General features: G+C 47.1%; 1 protein-coding gene across 1 annotated transcript in view; it reads left to right on the forward strand.

Annotated features, from left to right (window-relative positions):
- Positions 1–15,799: 15,799 nt before the first annotated feature.
- Positions 15,800–24,178, forward strand: part of LOC139272906 (adenylate cyclase type 8-like) — a gene marked incomplete at its 3' end in the record, with an annotated part of 426,014 nt that continues 417,635 nt past the window's right edge. The window contains exon 1 of the mRNA XM_070889007.1: positions 15,800–16,633. Coding sequence (XP_070745108.1) covers positions 15,800–16,633 — 834 coding nt within the window. The remainder of the gene's footprint in view (positions 16,634–24,178) is intronic.

The following is a 24,178-nucleotide window of genomic DNA, read 5'->3' on the forward strand; positions in this document are numbered from 1 at the left end:
CGCAGCATGCTACCCACCATCATGTCAGCACAACCCCAGCCCAGCACGAGGTTGAAAAAGCCATTCGACAACTGAAGAACAACAAGGCCTCAGGAACAAATAGAATCCCCGCTGAAGCACTAGTCTGGCAGAGAAGCATAATTGGTGCAAATCTATGAACTCATCTCTCTCATCTGGAAGGAGGAGAGCATGCCAGGGGACCTCAGACACCGTAATCATGACTATCTTCAAGAAAGGCAACAAGTCCGTTTGTGGTAATTACAGTTTCCCTGCTGTCTGCCACAGGGAAAGTCATCGCAAGAATCGTCCTCAATCACCTTCTCCCAGTGGCTGAAGAGCTACTTCCAGAGTCACGATGCGGATTTCGCCCACTAAGGGGCACAATAGACATCTTCACCATGCGACAAATCCAAGAGAAATGCAGGGAAATGGCCTTTTTGACCTTACAAAGGCCTTCAGCTCTGTCAAACATGAGGGATTATGGAGCATTCTTCTCAGATTCGGCTGCCCTGAAAAGTTTGTCACCTTCCTCTGCCTGATTTATGATGATATGCAAGCCGTGATCCTGACCAACGGATCCACCACAGACCCAATTCACGTCCGGACAGGGGTCAAGCAAACTGTGTCATCGCACCAACATTCTTCTCGATCTTCCTTGCTGCAATGCTCCATCTCGTTCTCAGTATGCTCCCCGCTGGAGTGGAGCTAATCTACAAACCAAATGGGAAATTGTTCAACTCCGTCTCCTCCCGTCCAGATCCAAGATCATCCCATCCTCTGCCATTCAATTACAGTACACAAGCTATAGAGTTTGCGCACACTCTGATGTCAAACTCCAAACTATCGGCAACACCTTCACTGAAGCATATGAGAGAACATAAGAAATGGGAGCAGGAGCTGGCCATTCGGCCCCTCGAGCCTGTTCCACCATTCAATACGATCATGGCTGATCTGATCATGGACTCGGCTCCACTTCCCCGCCCGCTCCCCATAACCCTTTATTCCCTTATCGCTCAAAAATCTGTCTATCTCCGCCTCAAATATATTCAATGACCCAGCCTCCACAGCTCTCTGGGGTAGAGAATTCCACAGATTTACAACCCTCAGAGAAGAAATTCCTCCTCATCTCAATTTTAAATGGGTGGCCCTTATTCTAAGACTGTCCCCTAGTTTTAGTTTCCCCCATGAGTGGAAATATCCTATCTGCATCCACCTTATCGAGCCCCCTTATTATCTTATATGTTTCGATAAGATCACCCCTCATTCTTCTGAACTCCAGTGAGTAGAGGCCCAACCTGCTCAACCTATCTTCATAAGTCAACCCCCTCATCTCTGAAATCAACCTAGTGAACCTTCTCTGAACAGCATCTGTAGGCATACAAAGGAGGCTTCTCTCCCTCAAGGTGGACTAACTGATAAGAGTTAATCGATACCTCGCCCAGCTTCCCACTGTATAATGACCACAGAAGTAAACAAACGAAACCTCAGGTTTACCTGTTTTATTACGAGCAATGCACGGGAAGATTCAGTAGTGGAACCTCTGAAATACAAGTACAATTTATACAGGTTTTGGAGAGGAGCTATCCTCCTCCCAGAATCATCAATAGGTCTATTGCCATCAGCGAAGTTACATTGATTTGTCGACTCTTATCAGACTGGCTCTGAGTGGTACATGCAATTGTCCATCACTCATCATTGTGTTGCTCCATTTTGCCCTCTACCCCAGTCTATCCGACGCCTAGGGTGGTTTGTACTGGCTTCTCTATCTCTGCCTCAGAGACTTCTAAACAAAACTGCTTACTTCGGCTGTTTAAGTGTTACTAAGGTTAAGCTATAGTTTAATGCGTATAAGCAAGTGTTGCATACATAGGCAATTATACAGATCCTCCTAATACTGATAAGTTCACTACCTTCAGCATAATTCTGAGCACCTATTTGCAACTCTTGCAATTTATCCCTGAGAGCATCCAATACAAGAATATCCTTCCTTAAATAGGGAGACCAAAACTGTACGCAGTAATCTAGGTGTGGCCTCGCCAATATCCTGCTTTTATACTCCATCTCCCTTGCAATAAAGGCCAACATTTCCATTTGAGAGTATGGGCCTTACACTAAACATCTGTAAGTCAAAGGTCCTCTACCAACCTACCCCTGCCATACAGTACTGCCCACTGATTATCAGAATAACATGAGGTCCATTTGCAACTCCTCCAGATAATGAAGCAGTCCATGCCCAATAGCTTGGGCTGATCAGTGGCAAGTAACATTCACGCCACAAAAGTGCCTCCAATTTATCTCCAATTTATCTCCAATAAATGAGAATCTAACCACTGCCCCTTAACATTCAACGGCATTACCATTGCCAAATCTCCCATTGTCAACAGCCTGGGCATCACCATTGACTAGAAACTTAACTGGACCAACGACATGAATACTGTCACTATAAGAACAAGTCAGAGGGTGGGTATTCTGTGGTGACTGTCTCACCTCTTGACTTCTCAAAGTCATTCCACCATCTGCAAGGCACAAGTCAGGAATGTGAAGGAATCCTCTCCAATTGTCTGGATGAGTGTAGCTCCAACAGTACAAGAAGCTCGGCACCATCCAGGACAAAGCAGCCCGCTTGATCGGCACCCCATCCACCACCTTAAACATTCACTGCCTGCACTATACTGTACTATGACTGCAGTGTGTACCTTCTACAAGATGCATTGCAGCAAATCACCACGGCTTCTTCGGCAGATGGAGTATAATGTTGGAAAGAGTAAGGTCATGCACTTTGGCTCAAAAGAGCAAGTTGTTATTTAAATAGTGAAAGATTGCAAAGTGCCACAGTACAGCGGGACCTGGGGGTACTTGTACATGAAACACAAAAGGTTAGTAGGCAGGTACAGCAAGTGATCAGGAAGGTCAATGGTATCTTGGCCTTTATTGCAAAGGGGATGGAGTATAAAAGCAGGGAAGTCTTGCTACAGCTATATAAGATATTGGTGAGGACACACCTGGAATACTGCGTGCCGTTTTGGTTTCCATATTTACGAAAGGATACACTTGCTTTGGAGGTAATTCAGAGAAGGTTCACTAGTTTGATTCCGGGGATGAGGGGATTGACCTATGAGGAAACGTTGAGTAGGTTGGGCCTCTACTTAATGAGAAGTGATCTTACCGAAACGTATAAGATTATGAGGGGGCTTGACAAGGTGGATGCAGAGTGGATGTTTCCACTGATTAGGGAGACTAGAACTAGAGGGCACGATCTTAGAATAAGGGGCCGCCCATTTAAAACTGAGATGAGATGAGAAATTTCTTCTCTGAGGGTTGTAAATCTGTGGAATTCGCTGCCTCAGAGAGCTGTGGAAGCTGGGACATTGAATAAATTTAAGACAGAAATAGACGACAAGGGGTTATGGCGAGCGGGTGGGGAAGTGGAGCTGAGTCCATGATCGGATCAGTCATGATCTTATTAAATGGCGGAGCAGGCTCGAGGGGCCGTATGGCCGACTCCTGCTCCTATTTCTTATTTTCTTATCTCCCAAACCACGACCTCTACTGCCTAGAAGGACAAGGGCATCAGGCGCATGGGAACATTATCACCTGCAAGTTGCCCTCCAAGTTACACACCATCTTGACTTGGAAATACATTGCTTTTCCTTCATTCTCACTGGGTCTAAATCCTGCAACTCCCTCCATATCATCATCATATGCGGTCCCTCGAACGAGGATAGAAACATAGAAACATAGAAAATAGGTGCAGGAGTAGGCCATTCGGCCCTTCTAGCCTGCACCGCCATTCAATGAGTTCATGGCTGAACATTCAACTTCAGTACCCCATTCCTGCTTTCTCGCCATACCCCTTGATCCCCCTAGCAGTAAGGACCTCATCTAACTCCTTTTTGAATATATTTAGTGAATTGGCCTCAACAACTTTCTGTGGTAGAGAATTCCACAGGTTCACCACTCTCTGGGTGAAGAAGTTCCTCCGCATCTCGGTCCTAAATGGCTTACCCCTTATCCTTAGACTGTGACCCCTGGTTCTGGACTTCCCCAACATTGGGAACATTCTTCCTGCATCTAACCTGTCTAACCCCGTCAGAATTTTATATGTTTCTATGAGGTCCCCTCTCATTCTTCTGAACTCCAGTGAATACAAGCCCAGTTGATCCAGTCTTTCTTGATAGGTCAGTCCCGCCATCCCGGGAATCAGTCTGGTGAACCTTCGCTGCACTCCCTCAATAGCAAGAATGTCCTTCCTCAGGTTAGGAGACCAAAACTGTACACAATACTCCAGGTGTGGCCTCACCAATGCCCTGTACAACTGTAGCAACACCTCCCTGCCCCTGTACTCAAATCCCCTTGCTATGAAGGCCAACATGCCATTTGCTTTCTTAACCGCCTGCTGCACCTGCATGCCAACCTTCAATGACTGATGTACCATGACACCCAGGTCTCTTTGCACCTCCCCTTTTCCTAATCTGTCACCATTCAGATAATAGTCTGTCTCTCTGTTTTTACCACCAAAGTGGATAACCTCACATTTATCCACATTATACTTCATCTGCCATGCATTTGCCCACTCACCTAACCTATCCAAGTCGCTCTGCAGCCTCACAGCATCCTCCTCGCAGCTCACACTGCCACCCAACTTAGTGTCATCCGCAAATTTGGAGATACTACATTTAATCCCCTCATCTAAATCATTAATGTACAGTGTAAACAGCTGGGGCCCCAGCACAGAACCTTGCGGTACCCCACTAGTCACTGCCTGCCATTCTGAAAAGTACCCATTTACTCCTACTCTTTGCTTCCTGTCTGACAACCAGTTCTCAATCCATGTCAGTACACTACCCCCAATCCCATGTGCTCTAACTTTGCACATCAATCTCTTGTGTGGGACCTTGTCGAACGCCTTCTGAAAGTCCAAATATACCACATCAACTGGTTCTCCCTTATCCACTCTACTGGAAACATCCTCAAAAAATTCCAGAAGATTTGTCAAGCATGATTTCCCTTTCACAAATCCATGCTGACTTGGACCTATCATGTCACCTCTTTCCAAATGCACTGCTATGACATCCTTAATAATTGATTCCATCATTTTACCCACTACCGATGTCAGGCTGACCGGTCTATAATTCCCTGTTTTCTCTCTCCCTCCTTTTTTAAAAAGTGGGGTTACATTGGCTACCCTCCACTCCATAGGAACTGATCCAGAGTCAATGGAATGTTGGAAAATGACTGTCAACGCATCCACTATTTCCAAGGCCACCTCCTTAAGTACTCTGGGATGACTTGCTTCCACACTAAAAGGGATGAGTTCATAGATGTTTCAATGAAGGACCCAATATTCCAGTCCTGAACTCCAGGAGTGGAAGATGCCTTTGCGTGGATTTTTTAACGTGGTGACCGTTGCACATCAGCCACCACATGGGTTTGACAGAGCTACACCTTTATCCAGTGGCAAGAGTTAACCAGTACGACTGGAGACCTGCTCTGCTGCACGGACCTAGTGCGCGCACACATCGCAGTGCGGGCTGGCCCGTGCTGCCCCTGGGCCCTCGCCTCTTCTGAGCCCCGTACTCTCATTCGCCGCACCTCAGCTACGACCTTCCCGCTCCCCGCCAATGTTCCAGCCCCCACTCCACCCGGCGACCTGGGCCTTGATGACGTCACCCAGTCGCCCACCTCAAAGTCGGTGCACACTTGAGACGACTCACTCTGGAAGCTGTAGTGGCATGCTCCAGCTGTTATACTCCCAACCTGCGGTGGTATCCTCTAGCAGGTCGGAGTGGCCCATGATGTTACAGGGGCCCGGCGCTCCAGCCTTATACTCCCAACCTGCGGTGGTATCGTCTCGCAAGTCGGGGTGGCCCACATTTCCTACATTGCAACAGTAACTACACTCCAAAAATTACCTCGTTGGCTGCAAAGCGCCCCGGGACATCCCGAGGTCATGAAAGGCACCACAGAATGCGAGGTCATTCTTTCTTTATGAACAGTCTGAATGAGGAACGCAAGCTATTGCTTTATGCCGATCCTTCACTCGTTCCCATGAAAAGTCAAGCCCATGAAAAGGTTACCCTGTCTTTCTCCTTCAGACCCACCCACTGAGCTTTTCTAACATTTTCTGTTACCATTAATTTCTAGTATTAGTGATTCCTCCGTCTCTAACACACACCATGCCCATTCTGCCGTGGATAGGGGGATTGCTATAATTTACATTATAGGAGTGAGAGGCGGAGAGGTTTAGGGAAAGAATTCCAGAGCTTAGGAGCCTAGACAGCTGAAAGCACAGCCGCCAATGGTGGAGTGATTAAAATCAACCATCAGCAGATATTTTGGAGGGGTGTGAGGCTGGAGGAGATTACAGAGATAGGGAGGGGTGAGGCCATGGAGGGATTTGAAGACGAGAATGAGAATTTAAAAAACCGAGGCTGTGCCAGACTATGAGCCGATGTAGATCAGCGAGCACAGAGGATGATGGGTGAGCGGGACTTGGAATGGGTTAAGACATGGGCAGCAGTCTTGGACAACCTCCAAATCAAACCATGCATCCTGATAGTATGGAATGTGAAGTTTTCTTATGGGAAAGACCAGAGGCACTGCATCGTGTACGCTTTACTTCATTGTTCACATATTTATCTCATAGGCAGCCGTAAGGAAATCTATCAAGATTGGCTTGCTCATGTATGGCAATATGGACTCATGCAAGATCACCAGCACCATCTTGTACAGATTAGTTGGCGGCTTGTAGCAGTGTGAGAGCACCTTCACCACAAATGTAGAAATGATGATGAACACTGGTTCGGCCTCAACTGGAGTATTGTGTCCAATTCTGAGCACCGCCTTTTAGCAAGAATGTGAAGGCCTTAGAGAAGGTGCAGAAAAGATTTACGAGAATGATTCCAGGAATGAGGGACTTCAGTTACATTGATAGACTGGAGAAACTTGGAGCAGAGAAGATTGGGAGGAGATTTGATCGAGGTGTTCAAAATCATGAGGGTTCTGGACAGAGTAGAGAGAGAGAAACTGTTCCCGTAGGCAAAAGGGGCAAGAACCAGAGGACACAGATTTAAGGTGATTGGCAAAAAAAACCAAAGGTGGTATAGAGATTTAGAGCACAGAAGGAGGCCATTCGGCCCATCGTGTCCATGCCAGCCGACTAAGAGCTATCCAGCCTAATCCCACTATCCAGCTCTAGGTCCGTAGGTTACAGCACTTCAGGTGCATATCCAAGCACTTTTTAAATATGGTGAAGGTTTCTGCCTCAACCACCTTTTCAAGCAGTGAGTTCTAGACCCCCACCACCCTCTGGGTGAAAAGATTTCCCCTCAAGTCCCCTCTAAACCTCCTTTCCAATTACTTTAAATCTATGCTAAGGGAAATAGTTCCTTCCTCTGTTCCAAAGAAAACAACCCAGCCTATCCAAATCTTTCCTCATAGCTAAAATTCTCCAGTCCAGGCAGCATCCTTGTAAATCTCCTCTGTACCCTCTCGAGTGCAATCACATCTTTCCTGTAATGTGGTGACCAGAACTGCACGCAGTACTCTAGCTGTGGCCTAACTCGTGTTTTGTGCAGTTCAAGCTCTAATGTTCTGTGCCTCAGCTAATAAAGGCAAGTATCCCGTATACCTTCTTAAGCACCTTATCTGCCTGTTCTGCTACCTTCGTGGATGTGTGGATCTCCCTATGTTTCTCTACACTTCTCAGTATCCTACTGTTTGTTGTGTATTCCTGGTGGTTGTGAAACCACCAGCCGTTGGTCGGGGCCATAAAAGGAGCGGAGGTGTGGCGGCCCAGGAGCAGCATGGAGGCGTGCCGCTTCAGGGAGCCGGCGCGAGCTGGGGCAGGAGGGCGACAACTTGGAGAAGTGCGACTGGATTGGATGTCACCAAAAACGAGGTCACTGATTGGAGCATTGGCAGGTACAGCAGGAGAGGCGAGGTCGGGGTAAAGGAGCAGCGAGATCACAGTGACCTGATCGGGGCCCAGAAGAGGCGAGGACCCAGGGGCAGCACGGGCCAGCCCAAACTGCGATATGTGTGCACAATAGGTCTGTGCAGCAGAGCTGGTCTCCAGTTGTCTTGGTTAATCCTTGCCACTGGAACAAGACCTAGCTCTGTCAAACCTGTTTGGTGGCTGGTGTGCAACGGCCACCACACGTTAAAAAAATCCATGCACAGGCATCTTCCACCCTTCAACATGTAGTTCGGGACCTGGAATGTCAAGTCATTCATTGAAACACCTGTGAACTCCTTTTTTGGTGTGGAAGCAAGTAATCCTCGATACAAGGGACCGCCTAAGAAGTAAGATTCCCTTGCCTTGTTAGCCCTCTCCAAATGCATTACCTGATACTTCTCCGGATTGTCCAAACCATCGTTGACACCTTCGCTGAAGTGTAAGAGAGTCTGGGTCTCTCATTAATCATCAGTAAGACAAAGGTCCTCTACCAACCTGCTCCCACCACACTCTACTCCTCCCGGGTTATCAAGATCCACGATGAGACCTTGGACAATGTGGACAACTTCCCATACCTTAGAAGCCCACCATCATCAAGGGCAGACATCGATGACTAAGTCGAACACCACTTTCAGTATGCCAGTGCAGCCTTTGGCCACCTAAAGAGACATGGACTATTTACAATAGGCATCTCAAAGCATTGGAGAAATACCACCAACTCTGCCTCCGCAAAATCCTTCAAATTCATTGGCAGGATAGTCACACCAGCGTCAGCGTTCTCTCTCAGGCCAACATCCCCAGCATCGAGGCGTTGACCACGCTCGATCAGCTCTGCTGGGCGGGCCACATTGTCAGCAAACCCAATGCTAGACTCCCGAAACAAGCACTCTACTCCAAGCTCCGTCATGGCAGACAAGCTTCAGGAGGGCAGAGAAAATGCTTCAGGGACATCCTCAAAGCTTCCTTGAAAAATGCAACATCCACACCGACTCTTGGGCATCCCTGGCCCAAGACTGCTCAAGGTGGAGGAGGAGCATCTGAGAAGGCGCTGAATACTTTGAGTCTCTTCACCGGGAGCACACGGAACCAAGCACAAAAAGCGGAAGGAGTGCAGAACAACCCAAACACCCCATCCCTCCAAACACCGTCTGCCCCACCTGTGATCTTGCATTGATTGATCCCGAGTTCTTGTCACCTCAGAACTCATTTTAGTGTGGGAGCAAGTCATCCTCGACTCTGGGGGATGATGATGATTGTCCTTGCCTTGTTAGCCCTCTCCAAATGCATTACCTCACATTTCTCCAGATTGAATTCCATTTGCCACTGATCTGGCCACATGAGCAGTCCATTGATATCTTTCTGCAGTCCACAGCTTTCTCCTTCATTATCACCCGATTTTAGTATCATCTGCAAACTTCTTAATCATACCCCCTACATTTAGGTCTAAATCATTTAGCAAAAAAGCAAGGGACCCAGTACTACATAAGAACATAAGAACATAAGAATTAGGAACAGGAGTAGGCCATCTAGACCCTCGAGCCTGCTCCGCCATTCAATAAGATCATGGCTGATCTGGCCGTGGACTCAGCTCCACTTACCCGCCCGCTCCCCGTAACCCTTAATTCCCTTATTGGTTAAAAATCTATCTATCTGTGACTTGAATACATTCAATGAACTAGCCTCAACTGCTTCCTTGGGCAGAGAATTCCACAGATTCACAACCCTCTGGGAGAAGAAATTCCTTCTCAACTCGGTTTTAAATTGTCTCCCCCGTATTTTGAGGCTGCGCCCCCTAGTTCTAGTCTCCCCGACCAGTGGAAACAACCTCTTTGCCTCTATCTTGTCTATCCCTTTCATTATTTTAAATGTTTCTATAAGATCACCCCTCATCCTTCTGAACTCCAACGAGTGAAGACCCAGTCTACTCAATCTATCATCATAAGGTAACCCCCTCATCTCCCGAATCAGCCTAGTGAATCGTCTCTGTACCCCCTCCAAAGCTAGTATATCCTTCCTTAAGTAAGGTGACCAAAACTGCACGCAGTACTCCAGGTGCGGCCTCACTAATACCATGTATAGTTGCAGCAGGACCTCCCTGCTTTTGTACTCCATCCCTCTCGCAATGAAGGCCAACATTCCATTTGCCTTCCTGATTACCTGCTGCACCTGCAAACTAACTTTTTGGGATTCATGCACAAGGACCCCCAGGTCCCTCTGCACCGCAGCATGTTGTAATTTCTCCCCATTCAAATAATATTCCCTTTTACTGCTTTTTTTACAAGGTGGATCACCTCACATTTTTCGACATTGTATTCCATCTGCCAAACCTGAGCCCATTCGCTTAACCTATCTAAATCTCTTTGCAGCCTCTCTGTGTCCTCTACACAACCCGCTTTCCCACTAATCTTTGTGTCATCTGCAAATGTTGTTGTACTACACTCTGTCCCCTCTTCCAGGTCATCTATGTATATTGTAAACAGTTGTGGTCCCAGCACCGATCCCTGTGGCACACCACTAACCACTGATTTCCAACCTGAAAAGGACCCATTTATTCCCAACTCTCTGCTTTCTGTTCGCCAGCCAATTCTCTATCCATGCTAATACATTTCCTCTGACTCCGCGTACCTTTATCTTCTGCAGTAACCTTTTGTGTGACACCTTATCGAATGACTTTTGAAAATCTAAATACACCACATCCATCGGTACACCTCTATCCACCATGCTCGCTATATCCTCAAAGAATTCCAGTAAATTAGTTAAACATGATTTCCCCTTCATGAATCCATGTTGCGTCTGCTTGATTGCACTATTCCTATCTAGATGTCCCGCTATTTCTTCCTTAATGATAGCTTCAAGCATTTTCCCCACTACAGATGTTAAACTAACCGGCCTATAGTTACCTGCCTTTTGTCTGTCCCCTTTTTTAAACAGAGGCGTTACATTAGCTGCTTTCCAATCCGCTGGTACCTCCCCAGAGTCCAGAGAATTTTGGTAGATTATAATGAATGCATTTGCTATAACTTCGCCATCTCTTTTAATACCCTGGGATGCATTTCATCAGGACCAGGGGACTTGTCTACCTTGAGTCCCATTAGCCTGTCCAGCACTACCCCCCTAGTGATAGTGATTGTCTCAAGATCCTCCCTTCCCACATTCCCGTGACCAGCAATTTTTGACATGGTTTTTGTGTCTTCCACTGTGAAGATCGAAGCAAAATAATTGTTTAAGGTCTCAGCCATTTCCACATTTCCCATTATTAAATCCCCCTTCTCATCGTCTAAGAGACCAACATTTACTTTAGTCACTCTCTTCCGTTTTATATATCGGTAAAAGCTTTTACTATCTGTTTTTATGTTTTGCGCAAGTTTACTTTCGTAATCTATCTTTCCTTTCTTTATTGCTTTCTTAGTCATTCTTTGCTGTTGTTTAAAATGTTCCCAATCTTCTAGTTTCCCACTAACCTTGGCCACCTTATATGCATTGATTTTTAATTTGATACTCTCCTTTATTTCCTTGGTTATCCACGGCTGGTTATCCCTTCTCTTACCGCCCTTCTTTTTCACTGGAATATATTTTTGTTGCGCACTATGAAAGAGCTCCTTAAAAGTCCTCCACTGTTTCTCAATTGTGCCAACGTTTAGTCTGTGTTCCCAGTCTACTTTAGCCAACTCTGCCCTCATCCCACTGTAGTCCCCTTTGTTTAAGCATCGTACACTCGTTTGAGACACTACTTCCTCACCCTCAATCTGTATTATAAATTCAACCATACTGTGATCACTCATTCCGAGAGGATCTTTTACTAGGAGATCGTTTATTATTCCTGACTCATTACACAGGACCAGATATAAGATAGCTTGCTCCCTTGTAGGTTCTGTAACATACTGTTCTAAGAAACAATCCCGTATGCATTCTATGAATTCCTCCTCCAGGCTACCCCATGCGATTTGATTTGACCAATCGATATGTAGGTTAAAATCCCCCATGATTACTGCCGTTCCTTTTTCACATGCCTCCATTATTCCCTTGATTATTGTCCGCCCCACCGTGAAGTTATTATTTGGGGGCCTATAAACTACGCCCACCAGTGACTTTTTCCCCTTACTATCTCTAATCTCCACCCACAATGATTCAACATTTTGTTCATTGGAGCCAATATCATCTCTCACAACTGCCCTGATATCATCCTTTATTAACAGAGCTACCCCACCTCCTTTCCCTTCTTGTCTATCCTTCCGAATTGACAGATACCCCTGTATGTTTAATTCCCAATCTTGGTCACCCTGCAACCACATTTCTGTAATGGCCACCAAATCATACCCATTTGTAATGATTTGAGCCGTCAACTCATTTACTTTATTTCGCATGCTCGGCCCTGCAGATCCCCACTCGAAACAGCCTTCCAGTCACAAAAACACTCATTGACCATTACCCTTTGCACCTGCCTCTGAGCCAATTTTGAATCCAACTTGCCACTTACCAGTCTGCCATGTGGGATCTTATCAAAAGCCTTGTTAAAATCCATATACACTGCATCAAACGCACTGCCCTCAACGACCCTCCTTGTTACCACCTCAAAGAATTCAATCATTAGTCAGACACGACCTTCCCTTAAAAATCCATGATGACTGTCTTTGATGAATCTGTGCCTTTCTAAATGAAGATTTATCCTGTCCCTTTGAATTTTTTCCAATAATTTTCCCACCACTGAGGTCAGGCTGGCTGGCCTGTAATTATTCAGTCTATCCCTTTCTTCCTTCTTAAACAACATAAGAAAAAGAAAATTTTTTCACCGAATGGTTAAGATATGGAATGCACTGCCTGAAAGGATGGTGCAGGCAGACTGACAACTGGTGAGAAAAATAACAAGGCTACGGGTGCGGATAGAATCCCTGCTGAGGCACTAAAGTATGACGAAGAGGTGCTGTTGGCGCGGATACATGACCTCATCTCTCTCATCTGGAGGGAGGAGAGCATGCCGGGAGATCTCAGAGATGCAGTGATCGTGACCATCTTTAAAAAAGGAGAAAAGTCCGACTGCAGCAACTACAGGGGAATCTCCCTGCTACCAGCCATTGGGAAAGTTGTCGCTAGAGTTCTCCTCAACCGTCTTCTCCCTGTGGCCAAGGAGCTCCTCCTGGAGTCAAAGTCTGGATTTCGTCCCCTCCGGGGCACAACGGACATGATACTTTTAGCGCGACAGCTGCAGGAAAAATGCAGGGAGCAGCACCAGCCCTTACACATGGCCTTTTTCGATCTTACAAAGGCCTTTGGCACTGTCAAGCATGAGGGTCTATGGAGCGTCCTCCTCCATTTCGGTGCTCTCAAAAGTTTGTCAACATCATTCGCCTGCTCCACAACGACATGCAGACCATGATCCTTACCAACGGTTCCATTACAGACCTAATCTACATCCGGACCGGGGTCAAACAGGGCTGCGTCATCGCTCCAATCCTCTTCTCAATCTTCCTCGCTGCCATGCTCCACCTCACAGCCGACAAGCTCCCCGCTGGAGTGGAACTAACCTACAGAACCAGTGGGAAGCTGTTTAACCTACGCTGCTTCCAGGCCAGGTCCAAGATCACTTCAACCTCTGTCGTTGAGCTACAGTACGCGGACGACACCTGCGTCTGCGTACATTCTGACGGTGAACTCCAGGATATAATCGCTGTATTCACCGAGGCATGTGAAAGCATAGGCCTTACGCTTAACAACCGTAAGACAAAGGTCCTCCACCAGCCTGACCTCGCCGCTCAGCACTGCCCCCCAGTCATCAAGATCAATGGCGTGGACATGGACCACTTCCCATATCTCGTGATCCTTTTATCAACAAAGGCAGACATTGATGCGGAGATTCAACACCGCCTCCAGTGCAGCCTTCGGCCGCCTGAGGAAGAGAGTGTTCGAAGACCAGGCCCTCAAATCTACCACCCAGCTCATGGTCTACAGGGCTGTAGTAATACCCGCCCTCCTGTATGGGTCAGTGGCATGGACGATGTACAGAAGCCACCTCAAGTCGCTGGAGATATATCACCAACAATGTCTCCGCAAGATCCTGCAAATCCCCTGGGAGGACAGGCACACCAACATTAGTGTCTTTGTCCAGGCTAATATCCCCAGCATTGAAGCACTGACCACACTCGATCAGCTTCGCTGGGCAGGCCACATAGTTCGCATGCCAGACACGAGACTCCCTAAGCAAATGCTCTATGTGGAGCTCCTTCATGGCAAACGAGCCAAAGATGGGCAGCGGAAACGTTACAAAGACCTCCTTAAAGTCTCCTTGGTAAAGTGTGGCATCACCACTGACAGCTGGGAGTCCCTGGCCGAAGACCACCCTAGGTGGAGAAAGTGCATCCGGGAAAGTGCACGTCGAGAGCATGAAGAGGTCAAGCAAAGGCAGCGGAAGGAGCGCGCGGCAAACCAGTCCCACCCAACCCTTCTCTCGGCGAATGTCAGTCCCACCTGTGACAGAGTCTGCTGCTCTCATATTGGATTGTTCAGCCATCAAAGGACTCGCTTCAGGAGTGGAAGCAAGTCTTCCTCGATTCCGAGGGACTGCCTATCATGATGATGATAATGCACCTGCCTCTGAGCCAATTTGAATCTAACTTGCCACTTACCAGTCTGCCATGTGGGACCTTATCAAAACCCTTGCTAAAATCCATATACACTGCATCATACACACTACCCTCATTGGCCCTCCTTGTTACCACCTCAAAAAATTCAATCAAGTTAGTCAGACACGACCTTCCCTTAACAAATCCATGCTGACTGTCCTTGATAAATCTGTATCTTTCTAAATGAAGATTTATCCCGTCCCTTGGAATTTTTTCCAATAATTATCCCACCACTGAGGTCAGGCTGGCTGGCCTGTATTTATTCAGTCTATCCCCTTTCTCCTTTTTTAAATAATATAGGAAAAAAAACGATTTTCTGCACCGAGTGGTTAAGATGTGGAATGCACTGCCTGAAAGGATGGTAGAGGCAGACTCACTCTTACCTTTCAAAAGGGAGTTGGCTAAGTATTTGAAAGAACAAAACATTACAGGAGTTTGGAGAAAGGACGGTGGAGTGGGACTGGCTGAGAGCTAGCAGGGGCTGGATGGGCCGAATGGCGTTATCTGATTGTACTGTAGCAGTTGAAGAAAGCTGCTCACTATCACCTTCTCAAGGCCAATAAATACTGGCCTCGCCAGTGACCCACAGCCCAGGAAGCAGCAAAAATAATCGCCAAATATTGCCGATGCTGGAATCTGAAATAAAAATAGAGAATGTTGGCAATCTCAGCGGGTCAGGCAGCATCGATCCATGTGAGTTGTGAGCAGTTGTCCACGCGGGATGTGACCCAGGGGATTGAGGCTTTCAGCACTGGGAGTAAAGGCTCCTATTCAGAGTTGGCCATGGCCTGGGACCTTCCTTCCCTGGGGCCACATGGCTCGCCACCCACTGGCACTGGGTATTCTAAAACAATGAGGTCAAGAGCTGGCCGCCCCATGGGACTTGGCGATGTGGCAGTTCCCATGTCACGGGCACTGGGCAGCCGACGCCAACAATGGGACGTATGTGAGGTGCAGCATTGTGACTGGACAGTGGGGGGGACCCGGGGGCACAGAGGCTGGGCAAGGGCCGAGCACTCCGGCCAGCACCAGCTCCACAAACCCTGGGCAGCCCCCCCGCACAGTGTAACACACTGGCTGGGCTCTGGCACAGTGTGTGGATGTGGACGGGAGCTCGGGAGCAGGCGGGTGGGTCTGAGGATTGAGGCTGCCCTGGGTTTGCTGAAGACTGACACAGCGCTGGTTTGCGGGCAGGCACCGGGACCGGTGCACCGAAGCCCGAAGCATGCAGTCCTTGGTGGAGTCGGCCGAGTTGAAGGTGCCGGTTCGCCCCCTGTCCAGGGACAGTGTCAGCAGCCAGCTCGGCTCCAGCGGCATGCTCACCGACTCGGTCCTCCGCCAGCAATCCCAGTGGCAGAACTTTGTCGAGGCGATCAGCAAGCACAGGGGGCGGCTATCCGACACGGCCGCCGCGCTGCCCAAGCGCAAGTTCACCATCAAGGATGAGTACGTGCAGGACTTCAACCAGCAGATCATGGCGCAGAAGGCGTCAATACCAGCGTTCCTGCAGACCCCCTTGGACCTGTTCATGACCTCGGGCTATGGCTGGCGGGGGCTGATGATACCCACCCTGAAGCATGCCTTCAAGTCCCCTGTGCTGGAGAAGCTGTACCAGCGCTACTTTGCCCGCCAGAGACGGATGTCCCTCATAATGATGAACGCTATAGACAGCATCACCGAGTTTACCGTCATTATGATATTCCTCTACCTCACGCCCCAGCGGATCGAAGCCATAAAGAGCGCCGTGACGGGCTTGTTCATCCTGTTCGCTGCCACGCTCTGTTTCCTGGTCCAAGCCGGCAAGGATGCCATTTCTCACAACTACCTACAGTACATCGGGCTCGCCACCTGGATCTCCCAGACGCTACATATCTTCCTGGGCGTGGGCTTCGGATACGAGATCAACGAGACCTGGTACATTCTGCTGATTGTGTTCGGTACCTACACCATGCTGCCCCTGCCGCTGTACTGGTGTATGCTTGCTGCTGCCGTCTCCTCAATCATTCACATCGTCATAGAGACAATCCGCTACACCAGAGGCGAGTTTGCAATACAAGAGGTACTTTTCAATCTTTCCCAATCCCTAACTCCAGCTCAGCTTTGACTAACGTAACTTAGCTTAATTAACAGCGACATAACCCTGGCTCGGACTTCCCCTTGAGCCAAATTACACTAAATCATTATTTTAGTTGTACATACGTGATTTTGGTGGAGAAAGCGCGCGGTGGCTGTGCTATCTTACAAGCGTTTATTGTGGTGGCACAGTGTTATACAGTCGAGAGGGAGTGTAATTCCATGAAGTCTCGGGTCAAGCATGGGCAAGGAAACCTGTGAATTACCACCTACCGCCCTCCCTCAGCTGATGATTCAATACTCCTCCAGGTTGAACACCACTGAGAAGAAGCACAGAGTAGCAAAGGCACATAATGTACTCTGGGAGGGGGACTTAAATGTACATCAACAAGAGTGGCTCTGTAGCACTACTACTGACTGAGCTGACCGAGCCCTGAAGGACATAGCTGCCAGACTGGGCCTGTGGCAGGTGGTGAGAGAACCAACACGAGATCTCGTCCTCACCAATCTCCCTGTCGGAGATGCATCTGTCCCTGACAGCATTGGTAGCAGTGATCACCGCAGTCATTGTGGAGACAAAGTCCCGTCTTCACACTGAGGACACCCACCATCGTGTTGTGTGGCACTACCACCGTGCTAAATGGGATAGATTCAGAACAGATCCAACAGCTCAAAATTGAGCATCCATGAGGTGCTGTGGGTCATCAGCAGCAGCAGTATTGTATTCCACCACAATCTGTAACCTCATGGCCCGGCATATCCCTCACTCACTCAGGATTGGTCCCCTAGGTTGATGGTAATGGTAGAGTGAGAGTAAATAAGATCAGAGAAATGAACGGATGGCTCGAAGACTGGTGTGGAAGAAATGGGTTTCGATTCCTAGTACTGGCACCAGTATTGAGGTAAGAGGGAACTATTCCATTGGGCCCTGCTTCACTCAAACCGTGCTTGGACTAGTGTCTTAGTGAATTGAATAACTAGGGCTGTAGAGAGGGCTTCAAACTAAATAGTGGGGGGAGCGGGTTCAGGTGAGCGGGAATTTAATAAGTCAAGGAGAAAGGCAGTAGAGCAGGATAACACTGGGGGAAATGATAACCAGAGTGTGACGGGAAGGGACAGAATGTTTAAAATAAGAGTTTGTCAGCAAGTAGGGTCAAAGCAGGGGAAATGCCAAAATAGATCAAATTAAAAGCTCTTTATCTGAATGCACACAACATTTGTAACAAGATGGATGAGTTGACGGCACAAACTGATATAAATGGGTATGATCTGATGGCCATTGCAGAGACGTGGTTGCAAGGTGACCAAGACTGGAACTGATTATTCAGGGGTGTTTGACAATTCAGAAGGATAGATAGAAAGGAAAAAGAGGTGGGGTAGCTCTGTTAATAAAGGGTGAGATCAGTGCAGTAGTGAGAAATGCTATTGGCTCAGAAGATCAAGATGTAGAATCAGGAGATAAGAAATAATATGGGGAAGAAGTCACTGGTAGGTGTAGTCTATAGGCCCCCTAACAGTAGCTACACTGTTGGACAGAGTATAAATCAAGAAATAATGGAGGCTTGTAAGAAAGGTATGGCAATAATCATGAGCGATTTTAATCTTCATATTCATTGGACAAATCAAATTGGCCAGGGTAGCCTTGAGGAAGAGTGCACAGAGTGTATCCGGGATGCTTTCCTTGAACAGTACATTGTGGAACCAACCAGGGAGCAGGATATCTTCGATCTGGTACTGTGTAATGAGACAGGATTAATTAATAATCTCCGAGTAAAGGATCCTCTAGGAAAGAGTGATCATAGCATGGTTGAATTTCAATTCAGTTGGAGGGTGAGAAAGTTGGGTCTCAAACCAGTGTCCTGATTTAAATAAAGGCGATTATAAAGGTATGATGGCAAAGTTGGCTAAAGGGGATTAAAGTGTAATACGGTTGATAAGCAGTGGCAGACATTTAAGGAGATATTTCATAATGTAACAAAATTTAATCAGTGAGAAGGAAAGACTTTAAGAGAAGGGAGAACCATCCATGGCTAACTAAGAAAGTAGAGGATGGTATCAAATTGAAAACAATGGCATATAATGTGGCCAAGATTAGTGTTAGACCAGAGGATGGGGACATTTTTGGAAACCAGCAAAGTACGACTAAAAAATAAGAGAGAGAGAAGATGATTATGAGAGTAAACTAGCAGAAATATAAAAACAGACAGTAAGAGCTTCTACAGGTACATAAAAAGGAAAAGAGTAGCTAAAGTAAATGTTGGTCCCTTAGAGGATGAGACTGGGGAATTAACAAAGGGGAACAGGGAAATGGCTGAGACTTTGAACAAATATTTTGTATCGGTCTTCACTGTTGAAGACACTAAAAACATCCCAATAATGGATAACCAAGGGACTATAGGGATGGGAGAAGTTAAAACAATCATTATCACTAAAGAAAAAGTACTCGGTAAAATATTGGGACTAAAGGTGGACCTGATGGCTTGCATCCTAGGGTCATAAAAGAAGTAGATGCAGAGATGGTGGATGTATTGGTTGGAATATACCAACATTCCCTGGATTCTGGGAAGGTCCCAATGGATTGGAAAACCGCAAATGTAACACCCCTATTCAAGAAAGAAGGGAAACAGAAAGCAGGAAACTATAGACCAGTTAGCCTAACATCTGTCGTTGGGAAAATGCTGGCGTCATTAAGGAAGCAGTAGCAGGACATTTGGAGAAGCACAATACAGTCAAACAGAGTCAGCATGGTTTTATGAAAAGGAAATCATGTTTGACAAAATTTCTGGAGTTCTTTGAGGATGTAATGAGCAGGGTGGATAAAGGGAACCAGTGGATGTGGTGTATTTGGATTACCAGAAGGCATTCGATAAGGTGCCATATTAAAGGTTAATGCACAGGATAAAAGTTCACGGGGTTGGGGGTAATATATTAGCATGAATAGAGAGTCGGGATAAATAGGTCATTTTCTGGTTGGCAAACGTTAGCTAGTGGGGTGCCGCAGGGATCGGTGCTGGGGCCTCAACTATTTACAATCTATATTAAGGACTTGGACGAAGAGATCGAGTATAATGTAGCTAAGTTTGCTGACGATACAAAGATGGGTGGGGAAGCAAGTTGTGAGGAGGACACAAAGAATCTGCAAAGGTATATAGACAGGCTGAGTGAGTGCGGGAACATTTGGCACCAACCCAGATACATGCATTAAGTTGGTGGAGGGAGAAATGTTTTTGGCGAATCAAAGGGAACAACAAAACCAGTATTAGGCATTCAGCCCCTCATGCATGCTCTGCCCAACTATCCCCTATTCTATATGTCACTACCATAGGCAGTCCCTCGTAGTCGAGGAAGACTTGCTTCCATTCTAAAAGTGAGTTCTCAGGTCCAATACGGGAATTACAGTCCTGTCACAGGTGGGACAGACAGTGGTTGAAGGAAAGGGTGGGTGGGGAGCCTGGTTTGCCGCACGCTCCTTCTGCCTGTGCTTGGTTTCTGCATGCTGTCGGCGACGAGACTCGAGGTGCTCAGCACCCTCCCAGATATTCTTCCTCCACTTAGGGCGGTCTTGGATTCCCAGGTGCCGGTGGGGATGTTGCACTTTATCAAGGAGGCTTTGAGGGTGTCCTCGAAGAGTCTCCTCTGCCCACCTGGGCCTCGCTTGCTGTGTCGAAGCTCCGAGTAGAGCGCTTGCCTTGGGAGTCTCATGCAGGCATGCACACTCGAAGGCCAAACTCCAAGCCATCGTCAACACCTTCACCGAGGTGGATGAAAGTGTGGGCCTTACAGTAAACATCCGTAAGACAAAGGTCCTCAACCTACCTCACCCCACCACACAGCACTGCCCCCTGGTTATCATAATCCATGGTGAAGGCTTGGACAAAATGGACAATTTTCCATACCTCAGGAGCAAGTGGAGAACCAACATCAGTGTTCTCGCCCAGGCCAACATCCCCAGCACTGAAACACTGACCACGCTCGATCAGCTCCGCTGGGCAGGCCATATTCTATATGTAACACACTATCCTGTATTCTATATGTAACACACACCCGCCCCCTATTCTATATGTAACACACAAACCCATCCCCTACTCTATATGTAACACACTATCCTGTATTCTATATGTAACACACACCCACCCCCTATTCTATATGTAACACACACACCCATCCCCTACTCTATATGTAACACACTATCCTGTATTCTATATGTAACACACACACCTCCCCCTATTCTATATGTAACAAACACACCCATCCCCTACTCTATATGTAACACACACACGCCCTCTATTCTATATGTAACACACACATGCCCTCTATTCTATATGTAACACACACACCCATCCCCTACTCTGTATGTAACACACACACCCATCCACTATTCTATATGTAACACACACACCCATCCCCTACTCTATATGTAACACACTATCCTGTATTCTATATGTAACACACACCCACCCCCTATTCTATATGTAACACACACACCCATCCCCTACTCTATATGTAACACACTATCCTGTATTCTATATGTAACACACACACCTCCCCCTATTCTATATGTAACAAACACACCCATCCCCTACTCTATATGTAACACACACATCCATCCCCTATTCTATATGTAACACACACCCATCCCCTACTCTATATGTAACACACACACGCCCTCTATTCTATATGTAACACACACATGCCCTCTATTCTATATGTAACACACACACCCATCCGCTACTCTGTATGTAACACACACACCCATCCCCTATTCTATATGTAACACGCACCAATCCCCTATTCTATATGTAACACACACATCCAATTCCTATTCTTTCAATTTACTGTATTTTCTACTTGTGATGTGGTCTCTTCTACATTAGGTACACCAAGCGCAGATTGGGTGACGGCTTTGCGGAGCACCTCCGTTCAGTCCGTAAGTGTGACCCTGAGCTTCCGGTCGCCTGTCACTTTAATTTCCCGCTCCATTCCCTCTCTGACCTCTCCATCCTCGGTCTCCTACACTGTTCCAGTGAAGCTCAACGCAAGCTCGAGGAACAGCACCTCATCTTTCTTTTAGGCACTTTACAGCCTTCTGGACTCAACATCAAGTTCAACAATTTCAGACCTTAACCTCGGCCCATATTTTGCTTTTATGGATTTTTCTCTCTCTCTTTCCCATGGCAGCTGGTAATTATCCTGCCATTCAGACACTTATATAAAGTAATCTTTTTCTAACTTCTGCCATTACCATCTCAAGTCAGCTCATCATCCCTTTTATCTCTCCAATCTCTCCGGTCTTCCACCCTATGACAGACCTTCCCTTTGGTTCTTTGCTCCCCTCACCTTATCAGTGCTCCTTAAAAATCTGTTAATTTTGAACATTCGCCACTTCTGACGAAGGGCCATCAACCCGAAATGTTAACTCTGATTCTCTCCAAAGATGCTGCCTAACGCGGTGAGATTTCTAACATTTTCTGTTTTTATTTCAGATTCCAGCATCCGCAGTATTTTGCTTTTGCATCCCCTATTCTACATATATTGCATACAGATTGTATATGTAACACACACAATCTTCCTCAATTCTATATGTAACAGAAATGGTGCCGAAAATAACCCAACGCTGAAGCACTCAAAGACCCTGCAAAGAAAGCCCTATGCCTCACAGCCAACCTGACGACCAGCAATAAACCAGAGCCAGAGTATCTATAGTGCCTGGTCTGCCCTCAAGATGCACCATAATTAGCACCTGCCAAGAGATTCTTGGTTACTCTACCAGAAAACATCAAGACTGGTTCGATGAGAACGACCAGACGATCCAAAACGCAGGAGATTCAACAACTAGCCGTCAATCACAAAGTGCATGGATCTTTTAGCACAGTCAAGACCACCTAGGGCCCAAACACACAAGGTCCTATTCCACTGAGAGCCAAGAACGGAGAGGTGTTCATCAAGCACAGAGAGGCAGTCAGTGCCTGCTGGAAAAAGCACTTTGAAGATCTCCTCAACCGAGATTCTGTCTTTGACGTGAGTGTCCTTGACTCCATCCCACAGCATGCTACCCATCACCACCCCGGCACAATCCCAGCCCGGCATGAGGTTGAAAAAACCATCCAACAATTGAAAACAACAAGGCCTCAGGAGCAGATGAATCCCCGCCAAGGCGTTAAAGCATAGCGGAGAAGCACTATTGGCACGAATCCGTGAACTCATTTATCTTATCAGTGAGGAGGATAACATGCCAGAGTGGATCTCAGATTCACCGTAATCGTGACCACCTGCAACAAAGGTGACCAGTCCGATTGCGGTAATTACAGAGGTTCCCTGCTGTCTGCCACGGGCAAAATCATTGCAAGAATCCTCCACAATCATCTCCTCCCAGTGGCTGAAGAGCCCCTCCCAGAGTCGCGATGCGTATTCCGTCCACAAGGGACACAATGGACATGATCTTCACCACGCAACCAATCCAAGAGAAACGGCGGGAGCAGCATCAGCCTCTGTACATGGCTTTCTTCAACCTCACAAAGGCCTTCGACTCTGTCAACCATGAGGGATTATGGAGCGTCCTCCTCAAATTCGACTGAGCTCAAACATTTGTCACCATCCTCTGCCTGCTTCACGGTGACATGATTACATAGAAACATAGAAAATCGGTGCAGGAGTAGGTCATTCGATCCTTCGAGCCTGCACCACCATTCAATAAGATCATGGCTGATCATTCCCTCAGTACCCCTTTCCTGCTTTCTCTCCATACCCCTTGATCCCTTTAGCAGTAAGGGCCACATCTAACTCCCTCTTGAATATATCTAATGAACTGGCATCAACAACTCTCTGCGGTAGGGAATTCCACAGGTTAACAACTCTGAGTGAAGAAGTTTCTCCTCATCTCAGTCCTAAATGGCCTACCCCTTATCCTAAGACTGTGTCCCTGGTTCTGGACTTCCCCAACATCGGGAACATTCTTCCCGCATCCAACCTGTCCCGTCCCGTCAGAATCTTATACGTTTCTAAGAGATCCCCTCTCATCCTTCTAAACTCCAATGTATAAAGGCCCAGTTGATCCAGTCTCTTCTCATATGTCAGTCCTGCCATCCTTAGAATCAGTCTGGTGAACCTTCGCTGCACTCCCTCAATAGCAAGAACGTCCTTCCTCAGATTAGGTGACCAAAACTGAACACAATATTCCAGGTGAGGCCTCACCAAGGCCCTGTACAATTGCAGTAAGACCTCCATGCTCCCATACTCAAATACCCTAGCTATGAAGACCAACATGCCATTGGCCATCTTCACCGCCTGCTATACCTGCATGCCAACTTTCAATGACTGATGAACCATGACACCCAGGTCTCGTTGCACCTCCCCTTTTCCTAATCTGCCACCATTCAGATAATATTCTGTCTTCGTGTTTTTGCCCCCAAAGTGGATAACCTCACATTTATCCATATTATACTGCATCTGCCATACATTTGCCCACTCTCCTAACCTAACCAAATCATCCCGCAGCCTCTTAGCGTCCTCGTCACAGTTCACACCACCACCC

Source organism: Pristiophorus japonicus, chromosome 9 (assembly GCF_044704955.1).
Source record: "Pristiophorus japonicus isolate sPriJap1 chromosome 9, sPriJap1.hap1, whole genome shotgun sequence".
NCBI classification, from domain to species: Eukaryota; Metazoa; Chordata; class Chondrichthyes; family Pristiophoridae; genus Pristiophorus; species Pristiophorus japonicus.